Source organism: Meles meles, chromosome 2 (assembly GCF_922984935.1).
Source record: "Meles meles chromosome 2, mMelMel3.1 paternal haplotype, whole genome shotgun sequence".
NCBI classification, from domain to species: domain Eukaryota; kingdom Metazoa; phylum Chordata; class Mammalia; order Carnivora; family Mustelidae; genus Meles; species Meles meles.
In genome coordinates this window covers 129287173-129308818 of record NC_060067.1, presented here as the reverse complement: position 1 = coordinate 129308818, position 21646 = coordinate 129287173, and the positions used below count along the sequence as shown (strand labels likewise).

The 21646-nt window shown below is 34.1% G+C and overlaps 1 protein-coding gene across 3 annotated transcripts in view; it reads right to left on the bottom strand.

Annotated features, from left to right (window-relative positions):
- GRIA2 (glutamate ionotropic receptor AMPA type subunit 2) overlaps nt 1-21646 on the bottom strand; it is a 160442-nt gene that overhangs the window by 30047 nt on the left and 108749 nt on the right. For all 3 annotated transcript variants that reach the window (XM_045997209.1, XM_045997208.1, XM_045997207.1), the window contains exons 7-12: nt 17046-17213; nt 16690-16794; nt 15906-16016; nt 14187-14393; nt 13317-13687; nt 8583-8781 (exon numbers count right to left, since the gene is read on the bottom strand). In XM_045997209.1, the coding sequence (XP_045853165.1) occupies nt 8583-8781; nt 13317-13687; nt 14187-14393; nt 15906-16016; nt 16690-16794; nt 17046-17213 (1161 nt within the window). The remainder of the gene's footprint in view (nt 1-8582; nt 8782-13316; nt 13688-14186; nt 14394-15905; nt 16017-16689; nt 16795-17045; nt 17214-21646) is intronic.

Sequence of the window (21646 nt, the reverse complement as noted above, 5' to 3'; positions counted from 1 at the left end):
CTCAGCAGCCTCAAGGCATCTAGTATCTGCCAGGTTGCATCAGTGCTTAGACAGGAGGACAGAAACCAGTTCCTTGGGCAGTTGCTCTCCCCAGATAAAGCCAAAACATTGCACCCACACTGCAACTTTTTTTTTTTCCATCCCAAAAGGGAACCTGGGAGTTGAAGATTCTTTCCCACTTTTTTCACACTGAGCTGGAGGGGAGGGTCTATGGTGAGTGAATGTGTGCTAGTCCAAACCTTTGCCTTTGTTCTCAGCAGTCTTTAACCTGGTGCCCTTTTTGTCAGTGTCTAGAATCAAGCAACAAAGAAAGCAGTTCCTCTAAAAAGTCAGAACGTGGACATACAGTCCAATCTCTACTTTCTTTCCCACTGGGAGAAGCCAAGAGCAGGCAATTCCTCCCAAGTGTGGTGCACTGTGCCAAGGAAGATTATTTTCCCACAGAGTCTGACATGACTAGTTTCATACTCATTTGGTTTACAGGAGCCCCTTTTCTTATTTCTGGATTTCTCACAAATAAAACTGGTCAATGGTGTGTTGTTTAGTTAGTGTCTCTTGTGGGACAAAGATGGTCTGGAGCTTCCTACTTCACCATCTTACCGACATCACTCCCTTGACCCTTTCTCTGTTTCTTAAAATGAAATCTTAAATATTGTTTTTTGGGACTGTGACAACATTTGATTTTTCCAGTTACTGTTTTATTTCCAAACTGTTTTTTCCCTGTGAAAATAAGCAGCCACCTTTACTAGCAATTTGTTGGTAATCATTCAATTTGATCTAGAGCAATATTATATGCTGGAAACATGAATTGTACATTACTTTAGCATCAAGTTTTCCTTCAAATATCAAAAATCTAAAGAACTCTCAAAATTTTATTAACAGTATTTATATTTAGTTCAGATTTTGATTCCAATATATTTAAATGATTGCACAATTCCAGTTTTCTTCTTTACAAAACTCTTGAGACTGCATTATTTACTATGGAAACTAGTATGAATACCACACTAGGTTCTTTTACTAAACAATGATTCTCTATTTAAGCACAAAAATAAAATGCAGCTAACATGATGCCATCTAAGGTACCTCTACAGGTTTATACTGATACTGATTTTCTCTGAGGCATCTAAACAGGAATTTGGGGAATGTTTTGAGATGAAAGATTAGTTTTGAAATTTCTCCATTGTTTAAACATTTTCTGCTAGAAAAAATGACCTCATAATTTGATGGTGGTGAGAAAGGAGTATTTTCTATTTAATATGGACAACAAAGAAAGCCTCTAAAATCTGATTTGGGTCAAATTATTAATCCAGTGGATAACACGAGCTCTGATTTCCCCTCTGTATCATAAGGGTGGTCTCCAAGTGAAGTGATCAGATGGAGTGCACACTAAATTTGCTGAACATTTCTATGGAAAGAGATGAATGTCCAAAATAACATAGTTACTCTAGAAGAAACTACAACTTTGCACAATAATCATAATTCAGCAAACAGACACATTCTTTTCTTTTTTTTTTCCTTCCATAGCACTTTGAGCACAGAAAATATGGTTCAGTATAGTCTCTCATGTATTTATTTACATTCCTACAAATTTAGGAACTACTGACTACACTGCAAGATCTTTAAATAGGACACTAATTTTTAAAAGAAACATTGGACATTTTGACCTTTTTTACACTGTTAAACCAGCTACATTAGCTGAACTGAAAGAACACAAGCTTTCTCAGCAGCTTAGACTAAATATATTTTTAAAGTCTTTGAGAATTAAAGAATTCTTAAAGTCTTTACTGTTCCCAGACGTTTTGTGTAATAGTGGGAAAAGTTTAAATATCAGAGAAAAAAAAACTGACAACCAGAAAAGAAATGATTTCAACTTGTTATGGGTCATCTTGAGAAGGCTTAAACATGCAAAGCTGTCAGCTATGCAGATGTTAAACAATGATCAGGCTCCCCAAGAAATTTAAGAAGAAACATCTCTAATAATATGACTAACCATGCCAGGAGTGACCTACAACATATCCATAGAGTGATTATTGCTAATTTATTCACATTCAACTCTTATTTAATACTAAGTATTTTAGAAAACATTTAAATATTTAAGCATGAGTGAAAGGTCTATAGAGAATCTAGTTTGATATTAGCAGCTACATATATGTGTGTATACATATATATATACACACACACATACACATAGAGCTATACCCATTTCATTTCCAAAATATTGAAATATATACATATATATATGCATTAATATATAGAAAGTTAGAATCATACATGTATTCATGTATAGAAAGATAGAAGTATGTATATGCATATATATGTATGTACATATATACACAAAAGTATATATGCATATATGTGTATACACACACACACACACACACACACATATATATACATACTTCTACCTACATAGAAATAGGGGATATGTTGGAAACTGCGGTAGACAAGTCATTAGTTAGTTGTAATGAAACAAGTATAGCGAGCCACCACAGATTAGTGAAATCTGTTCTATAAAACATCAATAAAGGAATTATGCTACTTTATTGCTAAACACAAGCAATAAATGAAACAAAACATAACTTTAATGAAATAATAATATATCTCCATAAGAAAGCTGTTATAAAAGCTTAAACTTTTCATTTGTAAACATAGTTTAATCAAAGTTTTTTTTTTAAGATTTTATTTATTTACTTGAGAGGGAGAAAGAGAGAGAGAGCATGGGCAAAAGAAAGGGCAGAAGGAGAAACAGTCTCTCTGCTGAGCAGGGAGTCAGATGTGATGCAGGAAACCTGGGATCAGGACCCGAGTTGAAAACGGAGGCTTAACTGACAGCCATCCAGACACTCCTCAATGCAAGTTTTTATATGTAAATATAAGTAGATGTATTTAAGTTACAGAAGAAGATGAAATAGGTTGTAGCCTTTTAAAAGATAATGTAGGGGTCCCTGGGTGGCTCAGTCAGTTAAGAAACTGACTTAATTTTGGCTGAGTTCATGATCTCAGTGTTGTGAGATTCTGCTCTGGGCATGGAGCCTGCTTAAGATTCTCTCTCCCTCTCCTTCTGCCCCTTCTGGCACCTCTCTCCCCCTCTCTAAATAAATAAATAAACTTAAAAATAGTAATAAAATAAAAATACAATTTAGATTACTGTACTTCTCTGGTAATTGTGATTATTTATGGTACATCATATATATATATATATGAGTCATGTCATATGGTAATAAGCCATATATATTTTTGCATATGAAGATTTATGTATGTATATGAAAGGAAAATTTCAAACTAGTCCTTCCACTCAGGTAAGAAACATCTGCATTAATACTATTTATCTATCATTTATACAATTTATAAGTTCTATAAAAGTCTATAATGCTAGGTAACAACAGTATAGTTTCATGAATTATCAGACTATCTCTTCTGAGAACACAATAATTAACTTTATTAAATGAGAAGAATAGTTTTATTTTGACAATGTTCTAGAATCTTTTTCTTCCAAAGTCAGAATAATTAAAGTAGACCACTTATTCAGACAATATACCCCATCCCTCATCCTTCCAGAGAAAACCAAAGGGAATAAGCAGATTACAGTCTGGGGATTTAGCATAGGCATGAAGAAATACTTCTTATCTGCAAGTAATAATTGTGTTTCAGGGACTGACTGGTCAATGGTAGGTCTATTTATAAAATTATTTTCTATCCCCAAACCTACATTTCTATCAGAACCTAATACATATAGGTCCTTTAAAACCATTTTCTACTCAGACTCATCTAATTCAAGACGTGTCCTCTTTTATTGAGAGAACATATTATCAAAATGTGAAAGTCTAAAAATAGTGGTTTATAATTGAAAACCTAATTCTTTCTTAATTATAGGTATGCTACAGTGGCACTATAATTAGAGATGATCAGTGCTCCAAAATGAGTCAGACTTTATCAGTCACTCTGTACAAGGATTTACATGAGTTTCATAGCAGAAAACCCTGGATAATGAAGATGCAGGGTCTTTTTCTTCATACTTCTTGATGTTACAATATTGCCCTCCATTTATTTTCTCTCTCTAATAGAACAATGTAAATATTTCATTCATATTTGTTTTACCCATTATCTCTGATTATAAGTTAGAAAATTTACAGCTGAAATTGGAATTCTGAAGCTAATGCACACTTACTTACTTTACTATATCAATATTATTATAACCCAGTTTATTACATTATTTAACTGAAATCTGAAAATACTTCAGATTTAAGTTGGGTAACTCATATCATCTTAGGACAAAACAGATAGGTGCCGATAAAGGATGAAATATTCATCTTATATTTTAAATAATGTGCTTTCATCCCAACAAAGATATGCTTTTAGGAAATATTTGTTATGTTCAGACAAAAGACAACAAGTTATTTTTCATTCTTTAGCTAGTTACATATCTTTAAAATTTAGAAAATGACCTGGCTTCTTAAATCAATTTCTCCAATGACCAAATCTAAAGCTCTTGCTGTGTTAAAAACAACAACAACAACAAAAACTGGCTTTATAAACTCTTGGACAGTAGAAAAATTTTAATAATATAAGTAATAAAATCCCTAGTCATAAACAGTATAATAAGAAAAACTCTTCAATGAAGCCAAATTAAGCTGTATTAGAAAACATAAGATAACTGTTAGAACTTTAAATATTAGCAAATGGTAAAAATGGCAAATATTTTTCTTCCACACGTAATTAGCTTTCTTAGGTCTGAAAGTAAGCACAACACAGGGAAGAAAGTATACAATACATGTCTTCAGTCTAACTTCAGCCCGTTCCATCTATATTCCCTTTCCTAACAGACTGGGCACCATGACAATCAATCTGCCAGCTTTCGCTCTGTCCTGAATCCACCTTACCAGAGCCCCAGGCATGCCTAGAGCTAAATGACAGTTGAGAGAGGACGACCCAAGATGGGGGGTGAATGCTAATTTTAGGAATAGCAGCAAGGAGAATTTCCCATGTAACATTTTCCACCAGAAGTTTAGAAATTCACCAGACTACAGCTAATAAGACAAACTATAATATACCTGAGGATTTGAGGGAAAGAATGTTAGTGAAAACCAATATTTTGCTTTTATAATGTCTATGAGTTAGCTTCATGTTATCTAATACATTTTAAATAACACTCTAAAGAGAAATTCTTTTTTTGGAAGGAGAAATTCTTAGCCAATCTCCATATTCTATTGCAGTAAACTTTATGTGAAAAGGTATAAGGCATGATGAATACAGTTGGAAAGTCACAGTATCTCAAAAATATTTTTGGGAGTACAAAACAAAAATAAGATTGTCCTCACTATTATCATCATGGCATTCAATTATCAAACATTAATATGATTAGCAAAATTATTCAAAATTACTCATGATTTAGCAGCACCTTTTTATTGAACCCACCTTTTAGAAACAAACCTTTTGTATACATAATTTCTCAAATTATAACCAGGTGATACATGTCAATGGAAAAATTAACATGACAAACTCCTATCACTCTGGTGATGTGTGCTGTTGATGTAGTGATGTTAGCTTCTCTTTACTGAGAATCAATATTAATAAATAGTGTGGCTCTTAAGTACTTTTGAGGCCACAATCTTCTTTCTCTAGATATGAAGAAGTTAATTACAGTGTTGCATGCACTGAGACCTAACCAAAGTTGATTCACCAAGAGTTCCTTTTGAAGGTATGTGGAAAGGAAGTTTGAAGCCCTGCCTGAGTTTCTACCATTATAATTCTCCAATGCCACACAAGGATATAAACCTATAAACAAGGATATATCCTAAACTGAGCATGTGCACAGCAAAATAAATCCAGAGACCTTTATCAGCAGGTGAAAATAGGATATTGAAAGAACCCTATAGGTTTAGGTAAAAAACCTCAGCACACTTACCAGCTGCCTAAATTTGGCCAAGTCCACAAAATTATCTGAGCTTCAGCTTAATAATGCATGGTATGCAAATAAAAATCATTGTCTTGATTATCAGGCAGATGTATTGTGAGATTCAAAAAGCTAACGGGATAAAGAAGATGTGGTATATACACATCATGGAATACTATTCAGCCATGAGAATGAGATCATGCCATTTGTAACAACACAGATGGACTGAGAGGGAATAATGCCAAGCAGAATAAGGCAGCCAGAGAAAGACAAATACCATATGAATTCACTTAGAGGTGGAATTTCAGAAACAAAACAAACAAGCAAACAAACAAACAAAAAAACCCAGACTCTTAAATACAGAGAACAATCTGGTGGTTGTGGGGGTGGGGCAGAGATGGGTAAAGTAGATAAAGGGGATTGAGTCCACTTAATGTACTGAATAATGTGTAGAATTGTTGAATCATTTTATTGTACACCTGAAACTCATAAAACTGAGTTATGTATAGAATTGTTGAGCACTGAGTAATGTATAGAATTGTTGAATCATTTTGTTGTGCCCCTGAAACTAATATAGTACTGTATGTTAATTATACTTTAATAAATAAATAAGCAAAGAGATAATGCATATGAAACTGCTTGGGAAAGCTATGATAATAAAAGGTATCAGTTTACCTAATTACTCACTATCACTTCTCTGTTACTCTAGGAATTGGCAAATGGCACACCACAAATTATGCTGGCAAGTGTCCGTACATATACATGAACATACTGCATATAGGAATCATGGTCTTCATGAAGTTAGTGTACCAAAACACAAGAGTAACAGCATTCACTTCCTAGAGTCATCTAGTCTTTTCATCTTGTCTACTGGGGAACTTGAGTGTACCGATCATGAAATCTTGGCATCTTGATAATTGCATATATGTTTTTATGACTGTATCAAGGAACATGGCAAAGCTCTGGAAATGTGTATGAACAGTTGTTGAGAGTACCTGGAACCACTGCTGTGCAAACAAGCTAATGATGGTAACTCTCAACATATGTATACTAATCTGTAAGACAACATCTGGAAACAAGATTGTTTTAATCAACATTAAGTAACACTAAGGAAACCATGATATAGCAGGTACCTTATTCATTTACATATTTCATTCACTTCAAGAGGAAGAATATGAATAAAGTATATAGATAAAATAAATGCAAGTCCTACTGGAATACAAGTAATAAAAACTGCTTCAAAATACACTTCTAATTAAGAACCATGCAATATTCTAATTTATTTTAATAGATCCAGTGTTATGATAAAACTAAAACACTGTGCTATATTACGAGTATTTTTATACTTATTACATATATGCTCATAGATGAAAGCTATTTGTTATTAGTAGCAAATCTGTATTATAACATTCATATATAGAACTGCATTAAAGTCAAAGCAGTTGCTGATAGATTGACCACACTCTGTGCTTAAATTGCAGAGCTTAAAGAAAGCATCAAGATCCTGTCCTCCCAGGGCACCTGGATGGCTCGGTCATTAAGCATCTGCCTTTAGCTTGGGTCATGATCCCAGGGTCCTGGGATCGAGCCCCACATTGGGCTCTCTGCTCGGTGGGAAGCCTGCTTCTACCTCTCCCACTCCCCCTGCTTGTGTTCCTTCTCTGGCTGTCTCTCTCTGTCAAATAAATAAAATCTTAAAAAAAAAAAAAAAGATCCTGCCCTCCCTACATGTAGCCAGGTTATTATCTATTATCAGCTGTGGTCTGCCCCTACACACACATACACACACACACACACACACTTGTTCTATTTCACTCAACTGAAGTTAGTTGGAAAAGATACCAGAGGCAATGTAGATAAAACGGTCTTCAAATTAGACTTTACTACTTCAGCTGATGCTAATCTTAATTCTGGAATGGCCTAGATCTCACGCAAGCAAATTCGTATACATTCAAAGATTTTGTTAGATTATCAGAAATTATCATACTTTATATACATTGGCCTAAAACCTAAGTTTATCAGCTGTATTAAACATTTTAATAGAACGACTTCTTATATAGAGAAAATAGTATAATGAAAGAAAATTGTATGGCCATGAGATTATTGGACTTGTCCTATTTATAAATACCATACAGTCACAATTTTTTTTGAAAAATAGAATATATTTAATAGACACGTTATAATTATGATACCCATTTAGAACTTTGTTAGTTTTTTCTTGGAGAGTTTAAAAATTCAGAATTTTCACACATTTATATAATCTATCTAATTAACATAACAGAATTAACATAACTGATTTGAAAGTGAGTTTTCAACTGTAAACAATGTAAAATGTATGACAGCTATGCTTATTTAAAATTTAAAAATTCTGCTTCAAAAATAATAACAATCTAAAATTATTTATATTTTGCTTCAATTTTGTTCCAAAAGGGCAATATTTATAAAACTATAATTCTATTATAATGTTGTGTTTTTCTCCTAAGGAGATAGGCATGACAAAATAGAGATGGAGCTAAGGATAAGGATGGGGAAGGGGGGAGTATAGAGACAAGGTCAAGAACAGAGAGAGAGGGGGAGTTTCTATCACATAGTACCTTCGTAGAGCACAGAAAGGAGGAAGTGAGGACAAAATGGAAAATGGTTAAATTTTAAGATCAAAATCAGAAGTTAACAAAGTAGCATCTCTTACCCTGAAAAACTCTTTGGTGGATCCAGAGTCTAATGTTCCATAAGCAATTTCTGTTTGCTTAGAAAGATCCTCAGCACTTTCGATGGGAGATACCATCCTCTCTACAGTCAGGAAGGCAGCTAAGTTAGCCGTGTAGGAGGAGATTATGATCAGGGTAAAGAACCACCACACACCTCCAACAATGCGCCCAGAGAGGGATCTAATAACAAGTATGAAATGGATTTGTAAAGTGAAATGAATGACCTAGTAAAAAAATCCAAGTTAGCAATATTATGCAAATATTGACTTATATGGGACTATTTAACTTGATACTTTTCAATATATCTGCTAGCTAATAAAACTGGAAATTATTAAGCATTCTGGGTAATTAGTCTAGATTAGCTAGATGTAATGAGCTACCCAGAGGCCAATACTTTAGATTCCTCAGATTCTTTCAAAGTTATAATGCCCAAATTGTCTATGGTATGAAATTTCACAATGAAGCAATTTTAAGAAATGTGCAAATAATCCACCAATGCCCATCCTACTATCCATTCATGACATAAGTAAACACGAACAAGAGAATTTAACATCACTTGTAAAACTCACAATAATGTTGACAAACAAAGTCAAATATTAAAAATAAACGAATGTGCACCATAGGTGAAGTTGCAACCCATCCTTTAATTCAGCCAATGATGTTCCAAAACCCTCTAAAAGGTCCAAAATTTCACTGGGTTTTTGTGTGTGCAAAAACATAGGTTTTTGATGTGGTGTAGAATAGAAAATGGGGAAAAATGATACAACAAAGGGATGACACAAAATATAATTCTTAATGAATAAAAATCTGAGGTTTCCTGGCATGGACTGCTACCACCCTGTTTCTCTGTGCCTCCTGCTTAAGAAAAAAAGACAACTCAAGGAAAACAAAATTAGACATTTAAACATTTGTCAAGATACAAACTCCTGATTTGTAATATAATAAAATCATAATATTTCTTTGACCATAAATTCATATGTAAAATACTTTTGAAAGCCTCATAGATCCCTAATAACTTACTTTAAACCCTAGAGAGATAAATATAGATATGTAGATGTGGAAATTGATACATAACATATTATTCTGAAAGATTTGGTGGGATTCTACATATAAAGGGATTTAAAAAAAGTAAAGGGGTTTAAGTAATATTAACAATCCAACACAATAACCTTTTAGGTTAATAACTTTGCTATGTCTAACAATTAAATTTGCTACAGTGAAAAGGTAACATTTCTAAAAATCTAAATTACAAACGTTTGGTAATTTATGGCCTAAAACAGACCTCCTGATATTTAACAGTAAGGAATACACCTTTGTAAAATAAACTATTCTAGCAGTCAAAAAAAAGTGGGAGAGCTTATTTAAAAATAATTTTTAAGAATATCTATTGCTAAAAGAGAAAGAGAGGGTGACCAAGTGATGAAAAAATATAACTAAGAGACTTTATCACAGACTCTGAGAGATGCAAAGAATTAAGTAAATATGACAGAATGGAAAAAAAAACGAACTACTCTCTCATGGATAGGGTATTAAATACATTTTAAATTTAAGAAAACTCTTGTGTAGACACAGCCATTTTCAAAATATTCGCTATTCCATCACAATGGAAGGTATAATTAAAGGGTATGTATTCCATATGTAGGAGGGCAGCTCAAATCCCTTAAAACAAAACTGTCTTCTTAGTAATTGCTTTGACACTATAAACTGCATGGTAATTGGCAATGTATTTCAGAATCGTTTTTATAAGTAATTCTGTTCCATTTATAAACACAAGTTAAAGATATGTTATTCTCTATTCCAGTGCTTAGGTCGGATTTAATGAGTTTAAATATGCCAATTTTCTTGAAGTTCGACAAGTTATCTCAATAAATTTATTGAACTTTACTTCATTCCAAACAGAAAATTCTTGAGCAATTTATTATTCACTTGTAATTGTTTTCAAAGGATCAATTAATGTTTCTGAAAGAGTTCCTAAGAAATTTTATGCAGGGGACAAATTTAATTTATGTCTTATGGTGACAGACAAAAATGGTTTCTCTAATTAAAAACAAACCTTTACTTCTTTGAATCTGGATTAAAAGAGCAAATAAACAGATATGCTACCAATTCCTTCTTTTTTATTCTACCATTTCTTTTAAATCTATATTAAATAACTGTTTTAAGAATGACATTTTTATTCATTGGAATCCTTTTGAGATATTAGGGGAAAAAAACAGAGGCAAGCAAGAAAATAAAAGTCAACTTTATAGCATTTTACGCTCACAATTTCTGTGCTTCTAGGCTTCAGAAAACTACAGTAAACATATTCTAAATTTAATTTCAGGAAAAAGACCAATTCAGGTTAATAAATAATTTCTGATTAAAATTTAAAACATGGTATGGAACTATATTATTAATATTAATGGAACATCCCATTAATATTAATAATATAGTTCCATACCATGTTTTACTTGAAAAGAGGTGATAAATATCTTTCAAAATATTTAAAGAGTATCTCAAAGTGATAAGTGCATTTCATGAATCATTATCATCATCATTATTATTATCATCATCATCATCATCGTCATTATTATTAGATACTATGCTTCTCTATTCTTCTATCCTAAGCTGGAGTAACAATCATTGCATTGTAAAAAAAAGATAGTTCGGTTTGTTTTAAAAATCATTAAATTTGCCAGTATTATGTAATATTTTCAATATTTAAATGTACATATAATACAGAATGAATGATATGTATACTTAAATTTTTTTAGCAAAGCAAATTTTGCTCATATATATATATTCTGTAGCAAAAAATAAATCAGTTGATAACAAGGAAAAATATAATATCTAAAATATATTTAGTGTACTAGGAAATAAAAATTATTCCATGTGAAATTGTAGTAAGTCATGTAGTAAGTCATGACTCATAAATGAAATCATGAGCACAGATAAAAGGGCATATTCTACAAAACAGGCTTTTTGAAAATTAGTAGTCATCTGTTTGTCATGGTGGATCCTAGGGTAACACAGATTTTTAAATGTGCTCTATGCTACAATTCCTATAAATATGTTTTCTGGGACAAGCACTGGACACCAAAACAACTAACTTCAGAGCCAGGAGCCATGAGGAATAAGGCAAACAAATCTAAAGATCCATCTATAGGAAGCCAGATCAATATATCCTACTTTATAATGAACCTCACACACTTCTCCTTACTAAATCAAAAGGCAGAGCATAGTTTATGTTACCCTAGGGTAATTGTGTTTTATCTCAGGATTAAAGTTACATTATACTTCTTACCAAAGATGAATAATTTTATTATTATTTATGGACCAGAATATTCTCTGAGATCCCCATTTGGTTAATATTTTCTCCCTCATTATTAGAAACTTCTCTTTATGTCTTTAACTTAAATCAGATAAATGTAGAGATAAAACTATGAATCTTACATATTTTGTGGGAGGTCATCATATTTATGTATATTATTATATATAACATTATTATATATTTCTATATTATTCTACACTGTATATATTATTATACATATATGCCATGCAAATATCATTAGCATATTTTTAATTCATGGCAGTTCCATAGAGAAGTCACAAGGAATCTATGGAATTAAGATTGTTTAGGTTCAAATAATTCATAACAACGTGTCCTACTAGCAGAGAGTCATTAATAATTTCTGCATACATGATATATTTAATTTATCTCACTGGGTGGAGTATACCAAAAAAGACTACAAAAGATACAAATTTTTGAGTTTTTTGAAATTAATCAGTTATCTCCAAAGTTCTGAGAAACTAACAACGAAATAGTGTTAGAAAAATCATCCCCTTTATTAGTTATTAAGACATCCCATAGAATCAAAGGAAAGTAATCAAACCTAGATTAAAATGTGCCAGTAGACCATAATTTAGCCTTCAAATGTGAAAGAATCATACTAGAAAAATCATGGTTTATTCTTCCAAAGAACCAGATATGGCTATCCTTATTCATGTAGTGACATGAACAAAGGCAAAATGTATTTTGTGAGATATTCATTATATTTAGGCATTTTAGAGCAGTACCTAATATATCATAATGAGACTAGAAGCAGAAATGTATTCCATTATCTGTGTGTATTACTACTGAATATAACGCAAGCTGCAGTGAATCAGCCACCATTATTACCCAACCATGTACTTCTAAATACTTGGAAAATAATCTTATCAGACATCCCCTTAATTCAGCAACCTAACCTTTAAAAAAAAATTTATAATCTCTCTCTGATACCATCTGCATGAGCTAATAATGAGAAAATAAAAGAGATGGGATGTGTGCCAATGAAGTTTTATAAACAAGTTGTTGCTTTTGTAGTTAATAAGTGATGTTGCCCATTTTCCCATATACAGGTCTGTGAATCAACACACAGATGACTGTAAAATGAGAATATGCAGCAAAAACACGGTACCCCTCCAAGAAGGCATGGAATGATAGGAACCTTATGCATTTTATAGCCTCTCCATGGTGTGTATAATTTCACCAGGAAATACAAGATCAACATTCAAAGAACGTTGCTCGAATATTTCACAGACTTATGCCGACAGTAAGAGTCTGTCCTGAAGAGTCTTAAACTGCTTGGACAGGTAGTCAGCGGCTGTTTACTTCTTTATAGTGAATTCATAAACACCATGAATATCCACTTGAGACCTAAAATGCACAAAGTTGAAGCAGGTGAGTAACCAACCTTGGCGAAATATCGCATCCTTGCTGCATAAAGGCACCCAAGGAAAACCAGAGACTATTAAAAATCCCAAATTCATTAGTTGATTCACTAGTTTGTGTTTCTCTTCCATCTTCAAACTCCTCAGTGTGCCACTCGTAGGGGCTAAATCTGCTGACCAGGAATAAAACTACACTGACCCCAATGTAGGCAAAAACAATGCACATCCAGATCTCATAGGCTAAAGGATCAAGAAATGAAAACACTCCTGGTTTGGACTTCTGAGGCTTCTTGATCATGATAGATATCCCGAGGCTCATAAAGGGCTTTGAGAAGTCAATCACCTCTTCTCTCACAAGGGTAATAGTTAATGGAGCAATTGCAATGTCAGCTTTCTGTAAGGAAAACAAATGAAAGTAATAGTACCCAGAGTCATGGTCTGAAAGGAATCATGGTTACATTACTGGATCAAAAGGGAAGAAAAGGAAATCAGGGAAATGTCAATAATTATTTCCTTGGCAGTGTCCCAGTAAAGAATAAACAAAAAAGCAATTTGTTCCCCAAATATCCCTCCTTTTTATAAATACACTGTATACCCGTCTGACTCGACTATGATAATTACATCTCTACACTGAATCTATGCCTTTGGTGCCTTTGAGCAATGTATATGGTTCATAGGCTTCAAGACAGATCAAATGTCTGTCTCATTCAGTGTGCATGTGTGCTTCTGACGTTAGCCTTAATTTTCAGATGTTCACAAGGCAAAAAGATAGTATTCTTCAATAATGTGGGAAACTAACAACCTCAGATAGAGTTACTTTGCAGGGAAGTGGGGCATTCTGTCAACAAGAGTTCAAACTGAATGACTTTATTTGGGAGAAAAGCTATACTTACCCCGTATACAAGTTCTCCAACCATCCCATTCCAAATTTTCGTGTCAGCATCCCTGGCCCCATACTTGCCATCCCCAACAATTGTCAACTTGTACTTGAACCCACAATGTTTGGCGATTTCTGCAGCCAAGTCAACACAGTAGCCCTCATAGCGCTCATTGCCTTCAAGCATTTCATGATTTTTCTTCATCATAACATATGGAGATTCCTATATGGAAAGACAGTGCTTTCATTGATTAAAAAAAAAATAGATGTGTTAACTACTTTCACTGATTCAAGTCTTCTGGTTTAATTATTACCTGGTAGCCAGAGAAACTGGAGAATATGAATGGTGGAAAATATCAGCAGAAAAATATTGAGCATAATACCTTTGAGAAAAAAGGTCCTCAAATGCCTAACATTATATTTCATTAATATGACTTGTATCTAGCCATAACAAAGTAAACAAGAAACTCAAAAACACAAACTGTTGACATGTCCCCTTGTCATGTTTGTTAACTCCTAGGGTGTAGATAGGAATAATGTTGCTCAACATTTGTTTTATTCAACTCCAGATCCACCACACTCTTATTCTAGGTTAGGTCATGCCGACTTCAAGAACCAGCATTCGCCCAAAACTCTGTGTATTGCTGCCTCAAGGATAGGGTTCATGTGGAAATCATGTTGATAGTCAGTAATGGATAGACTAAAGAATCATTGCCATAGTGACACACTGATGCTACCCTCTCAGATTTCATGTCTCACTTCATCTATGAGATAGAATATCCTAGAATAACATTACAAGGATGGAGAGTAGCTTCCTCCTGTAAACACAAGAAAAATGAAATATGAAAATGATTCAACATAGCCCAAAATTCTCTACTGGAAAGTGTCATCAAGGATATTTGAAAGTTCAGTGAAATAGTCCCCCTTGATGGCATGATTTCCAAAAGCCCTCACATGTCAGAGCTTACACTTATTAAGGTATTTCCAAATGCCAATCAATGTTTCTATTCAAATCTCTTATTAGCTGATTTTTTTCAGCTATATTTTCACCTATATTTTTCTTCTCAATATCGTTAGAAAAACGAAACCCACAATTTTACTATACCACAGCTCAGCAAAATAAAATACAATTGTTTTGTCGCAAAATCATGTACTGTTAGTGAAGCCTTTTTCCCCCATCTCTATTTCACCAATGGCTTGTCACGATGATCTGCATCTACCTCCATCTCTCCAGAGCCTAGATGGTCAAGATTCAGTTCAATGTTATCTCATTCCTTCAGGTCTGGCTGTGTCTCAATGACTGTGTGGACATTGGCGGTTAAAAAGAAGGGAAATTATCTTTAAGCAGTTCATCTTATAAGGAAAGAGATTTGCCAACATTATTAATAAATGTGAAGATAGAAGGTACCCAGAATTGCATGGGAAGTGAAAGGTAAAGCACATGAGGAAACACAGGGAACCCTCTCCCAGACCTTCCCCAGCTGTTCACACTTGTGGACGCACCAGTGTATGAATTTTCTGTCAAGCTAAATTTCAGTATCGAAGAGGATAGCAAATATTTTGAATGCTTTAGCTAATACTTGTGTGGTCCCTTTGACAGAGTAAATATGCTATGCATGATTAAAAGAGTGCCAAAAAAGCACTCCATTAGTTATTATCCTAAAACACTAGCAGCAATTCTAGTTGGCAGATATTTTTCATAAGAAGAACTGCAGTAGCATTGGTAGCTAATTACCAAAATTGTAGTGACAACAACAGTCTTATTCTCAAGCCCAGACGTATCATTTCCAGAAGGGAGCTCGGTAAGGGTAACAACCATTTTGTCCACTTCACTCCAGTATCCGATCTGAAAAAGGTTACAGAAGATAGGCACGTGGATAAATGATCTTTCTATTAGCCACACATTGAATTATTTCAAATTCATGTATGAATCAAAACTTATATCTACATTAACAATGTGTCTTTTATTTTTGTGACTCTAATACAAATAGAGATTATAAAAACAATGAAACAAAAGCAATTCTTAAAAATGACTTGTCTCTTCACGTTCACGTCTCATACTTTCCAGGGTAATTTGTTTTGGAGTGATCATATGGAAATAGAAATAAAATCCAAGCAATGGAATTTTATCCATAACAGTTAAGAGAAAGGTACTGAATTAAAATATTAATGCATGTTTGCACCAGCTATGTTTTGTCTTCTAAACCATAAACTGTCAGCGATGGTTTCTTTTTCTTCTCATTAAATCTCTTACACCTTGATCAAAAAACAAAACAAAATAAAGAATAAAAACAGTTCTTCTATCCACAGTCATTTGAAGATTACATTTTAGTATTACTTACCAGAAATGAATAGATTAGATTTAGGGAAAAAAATTAAAAATATATCTGTTTCTGGAAGTAAATAAACTCTACCTATGTGAATATCCATTTCCAGGACTCTCTGGAAGAAGAGGTGACGGGTTAGCAAACTCACCTCCTCGCAGAGAGAAAACTGCCTTTAGATCACTAATGATTTACCTTCCGGGGCCCATTGGTTTTGAGTTCCATAATGTTAATTGTATAGTTTATTCTTTTTCCATTCTGGTCAAACTTTATATTTCCCGAGAGACCTTCAACCTGAACCTAATGAGGAAATGGGAAAGGAGCACAGTTATCAATTTACTACAACTGAAGATACAAACTGAACAGATTACTCTCACTGGGCTCAAGTTAAGAAAACTACATTTATAAGATTTCTTTTCACCCTTCAACATACCTCTGTGCACTTAGGAGATAATATTCACTTTACGTTAAACATAGCCAGGATACTAACGTAGCAGGAAAAAATAGTGTCCACTGTTAAGTCACACTCACAATCATTTTGAGTGACTGACCTGTTTGAGGGCCCTTTCTATTTCTACGCCTTGTCCCCAGGGGACTGCTGGGTTTGCCAGGCAATCTCCTGCATTCCCCCTTCGAGAGATTTCAATTCTCTGCTTCCGAAGGTTGCGGAAGGCCTCAGTCATCACTTGAACAGCATCATAGGTTAGAGCAGAAGTATACTGAAAAATATCACACACATATCATAAGAATGGGAAAAAATTCAGAGGGTCACTGCACAGTGGCCGTCTGGGTTGCAGCTGGCCACCATACAATACCAAATCACAGCCCAAGACTTTAGACACCATCCTTTATCTAGCAGTCTAAGAATCTGAGGGGTAGCATGGAATACCAGGACTGTGGAGTATGCTCTTGGCTGGAAGCACTGCCTCTTATGTTAGCATTTCAGCTATTTTGGGTGAGACCTTTTATAATAATAGTGCTTTTCTTTTTAAACAAATTCCCTAGCTAGAGAATCCCTTTATGGTCTGATTTGGGTATATAGGAAATTATCAAATTTACAAACAAATATGCCTCCACTTATGTGGATTCATTTGGCAATAGGGAAAGAATATTGATGAGTTGAAGTCTCTAGGTCTACCTCAGTGATGCTCACATAGATCTGCAATAGTCTTGAAATATCCATTTTTAAGATTCCCCTATGTGGTTATGGTAATCGAAAAGAAGAACTAACAAATTTCATAATTTCTATGCTCCCTTCATGGTTCAACAGTCTATGATAAAATAACATTGGTTCCAAACTTATGGTATTCAGATCCCAATGGGACAATAGGATTATTACAGGAGGCTGGGGGCCAAGCAGAAAAAAAGAGCATATCTGAGGGCACTAAGCATAGTCAGTGGCTGGATAGGTATTATTACATACATGGATATATACTGCCATCTACCAAATGTATGTGCTGCTATTGTTAATGATAAATCACATTTTAACATAATAGCTTTAATGAACACTTGGGAAATTTCTGTTACTGAGTATTTTTCAATCTGTGATTAACAAAAGTACAGTGAAGCTGGGTAAAAAATGCAACATCGTACTAATTTTGAAACACCCTAAAATTCTTGACCACAAATCCAAAACGAGCACTTAGTATTTCCAAGTCGTCCTCCTCCTTTCTTTAGTAAGTCGTTCTTCCACTCTCAAAAATGATTATTTTATACCTCCTCTTTTCTTCTCATAATACCCACAGCTCTGCACACTTCTCTTTCTCTGAATTCCTGCTGATTGTCTTGCCTACACGTCACCGATAAAATAGAAGCCTACAGACAGAAACCCTTTACCTTTCAACCACAAAACTGCCATGATCGCATTCTCTCTGTTTCCCTCCTGAGCTGAAAACACTCGAGGTGGCCATGCTCCTTCATAAGGACAGCCGCTCCAACAGCACACGGATACAGTCCCTCGGATCTTTCTAAAGACATTTCATCTACAATTACAACTTCAATATCCTGCATCAGCCTTTTTTCTCTCTCTACTGGATCACCTTTATTAGCAATTCAAATGCTTTGATATCTCCTACGACAAATAAAGAAATAGATGAAGATAAATGATAGATGCAGATGACAGATGGATGACAGACGGGTAGGTAGATAGATAGATGAGAGAGATAGAAGGAAAGATCAACAATAGATAGGTAAATAGATAGATATAGATAGATAGATGATAGCTACAATAACTGCTTCTTAGGTTTATATCTCCTTCCAATACCAACCCTTCCTTTTTTTTCTGTTTCCTTCATTAAAAAATTTAAGAGGAATTTTCTAAACTTGCCATTCCACATCACCCTTCTTCTCTCTCTCTCGAGGTGGTCTCGCTCAGTTCATGGCTTTAAATTACATGTATGTGCTCAAACATTACTTCCTCAATGATGCCCTTCCTGCCCAGCATGGACTCAATCACTCTTCTTCACCTGACCTTATTTATTTCTTCATAGTCTCTACCAGTATTTTAATATCTTGTTCATGAATTCTTTATTTCTCTATTTCATCTCTCTTCTCCACTGGAATATTTACTCCAGGAAAGTAGAAAACTCATCTTACACCACTGAATTCTCAGAGAACAGGGCAGGGCCAGATACATTAAAAAGACCTAGGAAGGAAGGAAAGAATGTAGGCAGGGAAGTCAGAGATCTTGATATTGGACACTCTCTTTACAGGATTCATGTTCTCTTCCAGTCCAGTCTAGTGAAAAGGTTATAAGAAGATAATCACAATATATCTATCATAGTGTTATAAATCAATCTGATGGTAGATAAATGTCGGATTTATCCTCTTAATATGAGAGATATTACAATAAGACAAATAAAAATAGTTCATGTAGTATGAATCATCCCCTCCATGTATCCAGAAATTTTGTAAGCCTCCATTTTTCTAATACCAAAATGGCAGTGTGAGGTTATTGTTCATTTAATCTTTGTATGTATTAGTTTAGTTGAATCTCTTTCATTTGACCATGAGTCAAATTTGATGGGAAAGTTGGCAAGAAGAAGAAAAAATGATTTTGAGGCCATGAGCCCTGTGACTGAGTATAGTAAACTGTAAAAAGATATTCATATTTACCTCTAAGTTTTCTTCCTTATTTCTTCCCTTGTGATATCACTTAAACAATGTCATTACAGGCCTATATAGGATTCCTCTACGTATTTAGATTATCTCCCAGATGGATGCACTTGAGGTTCTCACAAATATCTCAACCAGACAGCTCTAAGTAAAACCCACCACCATTTTTTCCAAAAAAGCTCAACCTTTTTCTCCAAACTATACCTGAGAAATTAGCAAAATATAGTATGTGTCAGATGCATCCATATTTAGAAACAACCCACATTTCTGACTATAAAGAATCTTTAAAACCTGTACTTTTTGCCTTAAGAAAGTGTAATGCAGCCATTAAAAAGTGATGCTAATAAAGGTTATATAACAATATGAATTGTGTCAATTATAAAATTAGTGAAAACATTATTACAACTAAATTTAAAAAATACCTTCTTCATTGATTAATGAGAATGGTAAAAAATGGTAATATCTCTTCACAAATAAGGGAAAGAAAAATAAACAAAATGGTTACAATAATAAAGAAGAAAACATGATTATATTTCTTTTCTAAGTATTCTAGAATATTCATGTACTGTTTTCTTAAGAAAAAGACATTGTTTTGAATCCTATTTACTTGGGAAAATATCTGGAGAAATAAGATTACATATCAGCATTTATCCACCTACCTTACATAGATGCTTATTTCTATTCTCCTAGAGAAAAAACTTGGTTAATTTGCTTTCCTATACAGTAATTAGTTCATTGCCAATGTAATTTTTAAAATAAAGTCTAGGTCACTGAATAGGAAACAGAGCCTAAATTAAATAAATTAGATATTAAAAAAAGAAGTATTGCAATGCACATTAAAAAGTTACGATAATAGTGAAAAGCCAAAATCTTCATTGGGTCAGCCTGATCACATTACTATGAGAAATCTATCAAGCCATCTGCTAAATGTTTTAGAGGTCTACAAATGTTGGCAAACTACATTAAAAAATAAGATTAGGTTGAGAGGCACCTGGGTGACTCAGTGGGTTAGGCCTCTGCCTTCGGCTCAGGTCATGATCTCGGGGTCCTGGGATTGAGCCCCACATGGGGCTCTCTGCTCAGCAGGGAGCCTGCTTCCCCCTCTCTCTCTGCTTGCCTCTCTGCCTACTTGTGATTTCTCCATATATACCAAATAAATAAAATCTTTAAAAAAAAAATAAGATTAGGTTGAATGAACTAAAAGCACTGAGGTTCATGCAGCATGTTAACAATTATGATTCGGAGCATGAGCATGCTAAGAAGAAAAATCCTTTCAACCTTTTTCAAATGCTCAAATTTAATCAAGTCTCCAGCCCATTATTGTTTTAAATTAAAAGTCACAATCATAAAAACACAATTCTGGACGGAGAGAAAATAAACAGACACGATATCCAGAGTTCCTCTTTGTTTATGTTCTACATATGTGGCTCATGTATTTTTCTAAACAAATATATTCATATTTTTGATTGGAGAGTTAGATATTTCAGTTCTACCATTCCCTAAACTAGATGTAAATTAACTTGAAGGGAACATGATGGCAATGTAAGTATCTCCTTCTTGAAAACAAATGTATCATCTCTGTCCGGGTGTTTATGTTCTGTGAAATCCCTCAGCTGAGTTGGAAATTTATAATTCAGTGGGGGACCATTATGTTTTGCAGTGCTGTATCACGATTGCATCCTATCCACACTTTAAGAAGAAATCTGGGAAAACGTTTTTATGGTCCATTTTCCAAATGTACTTTTTATTCCATTTTTTTTTCCATTTTATTTATTTTTTCAGCATAACAGTATTCATTCTTTTTGCACAACACCCAGTGCTCCATGCAAAACGTGCCCTCCCCATTACCCACCACCTGTTCCCCCAACCTCCCACCCCTGACCCTTCAAAACCCTCAGGTTGTTTTTCAGAGTCCATAGTCTCTTATGGTTCGCCTCCCCTCCCCAATGTCCATAGCCCGCTCCCCCTCTCCCAATCCCACCTCCCCCCAGCAACCCCCAGTTTGTTTTGTGAGATTAAGAGTCATTTATGGTTTGTC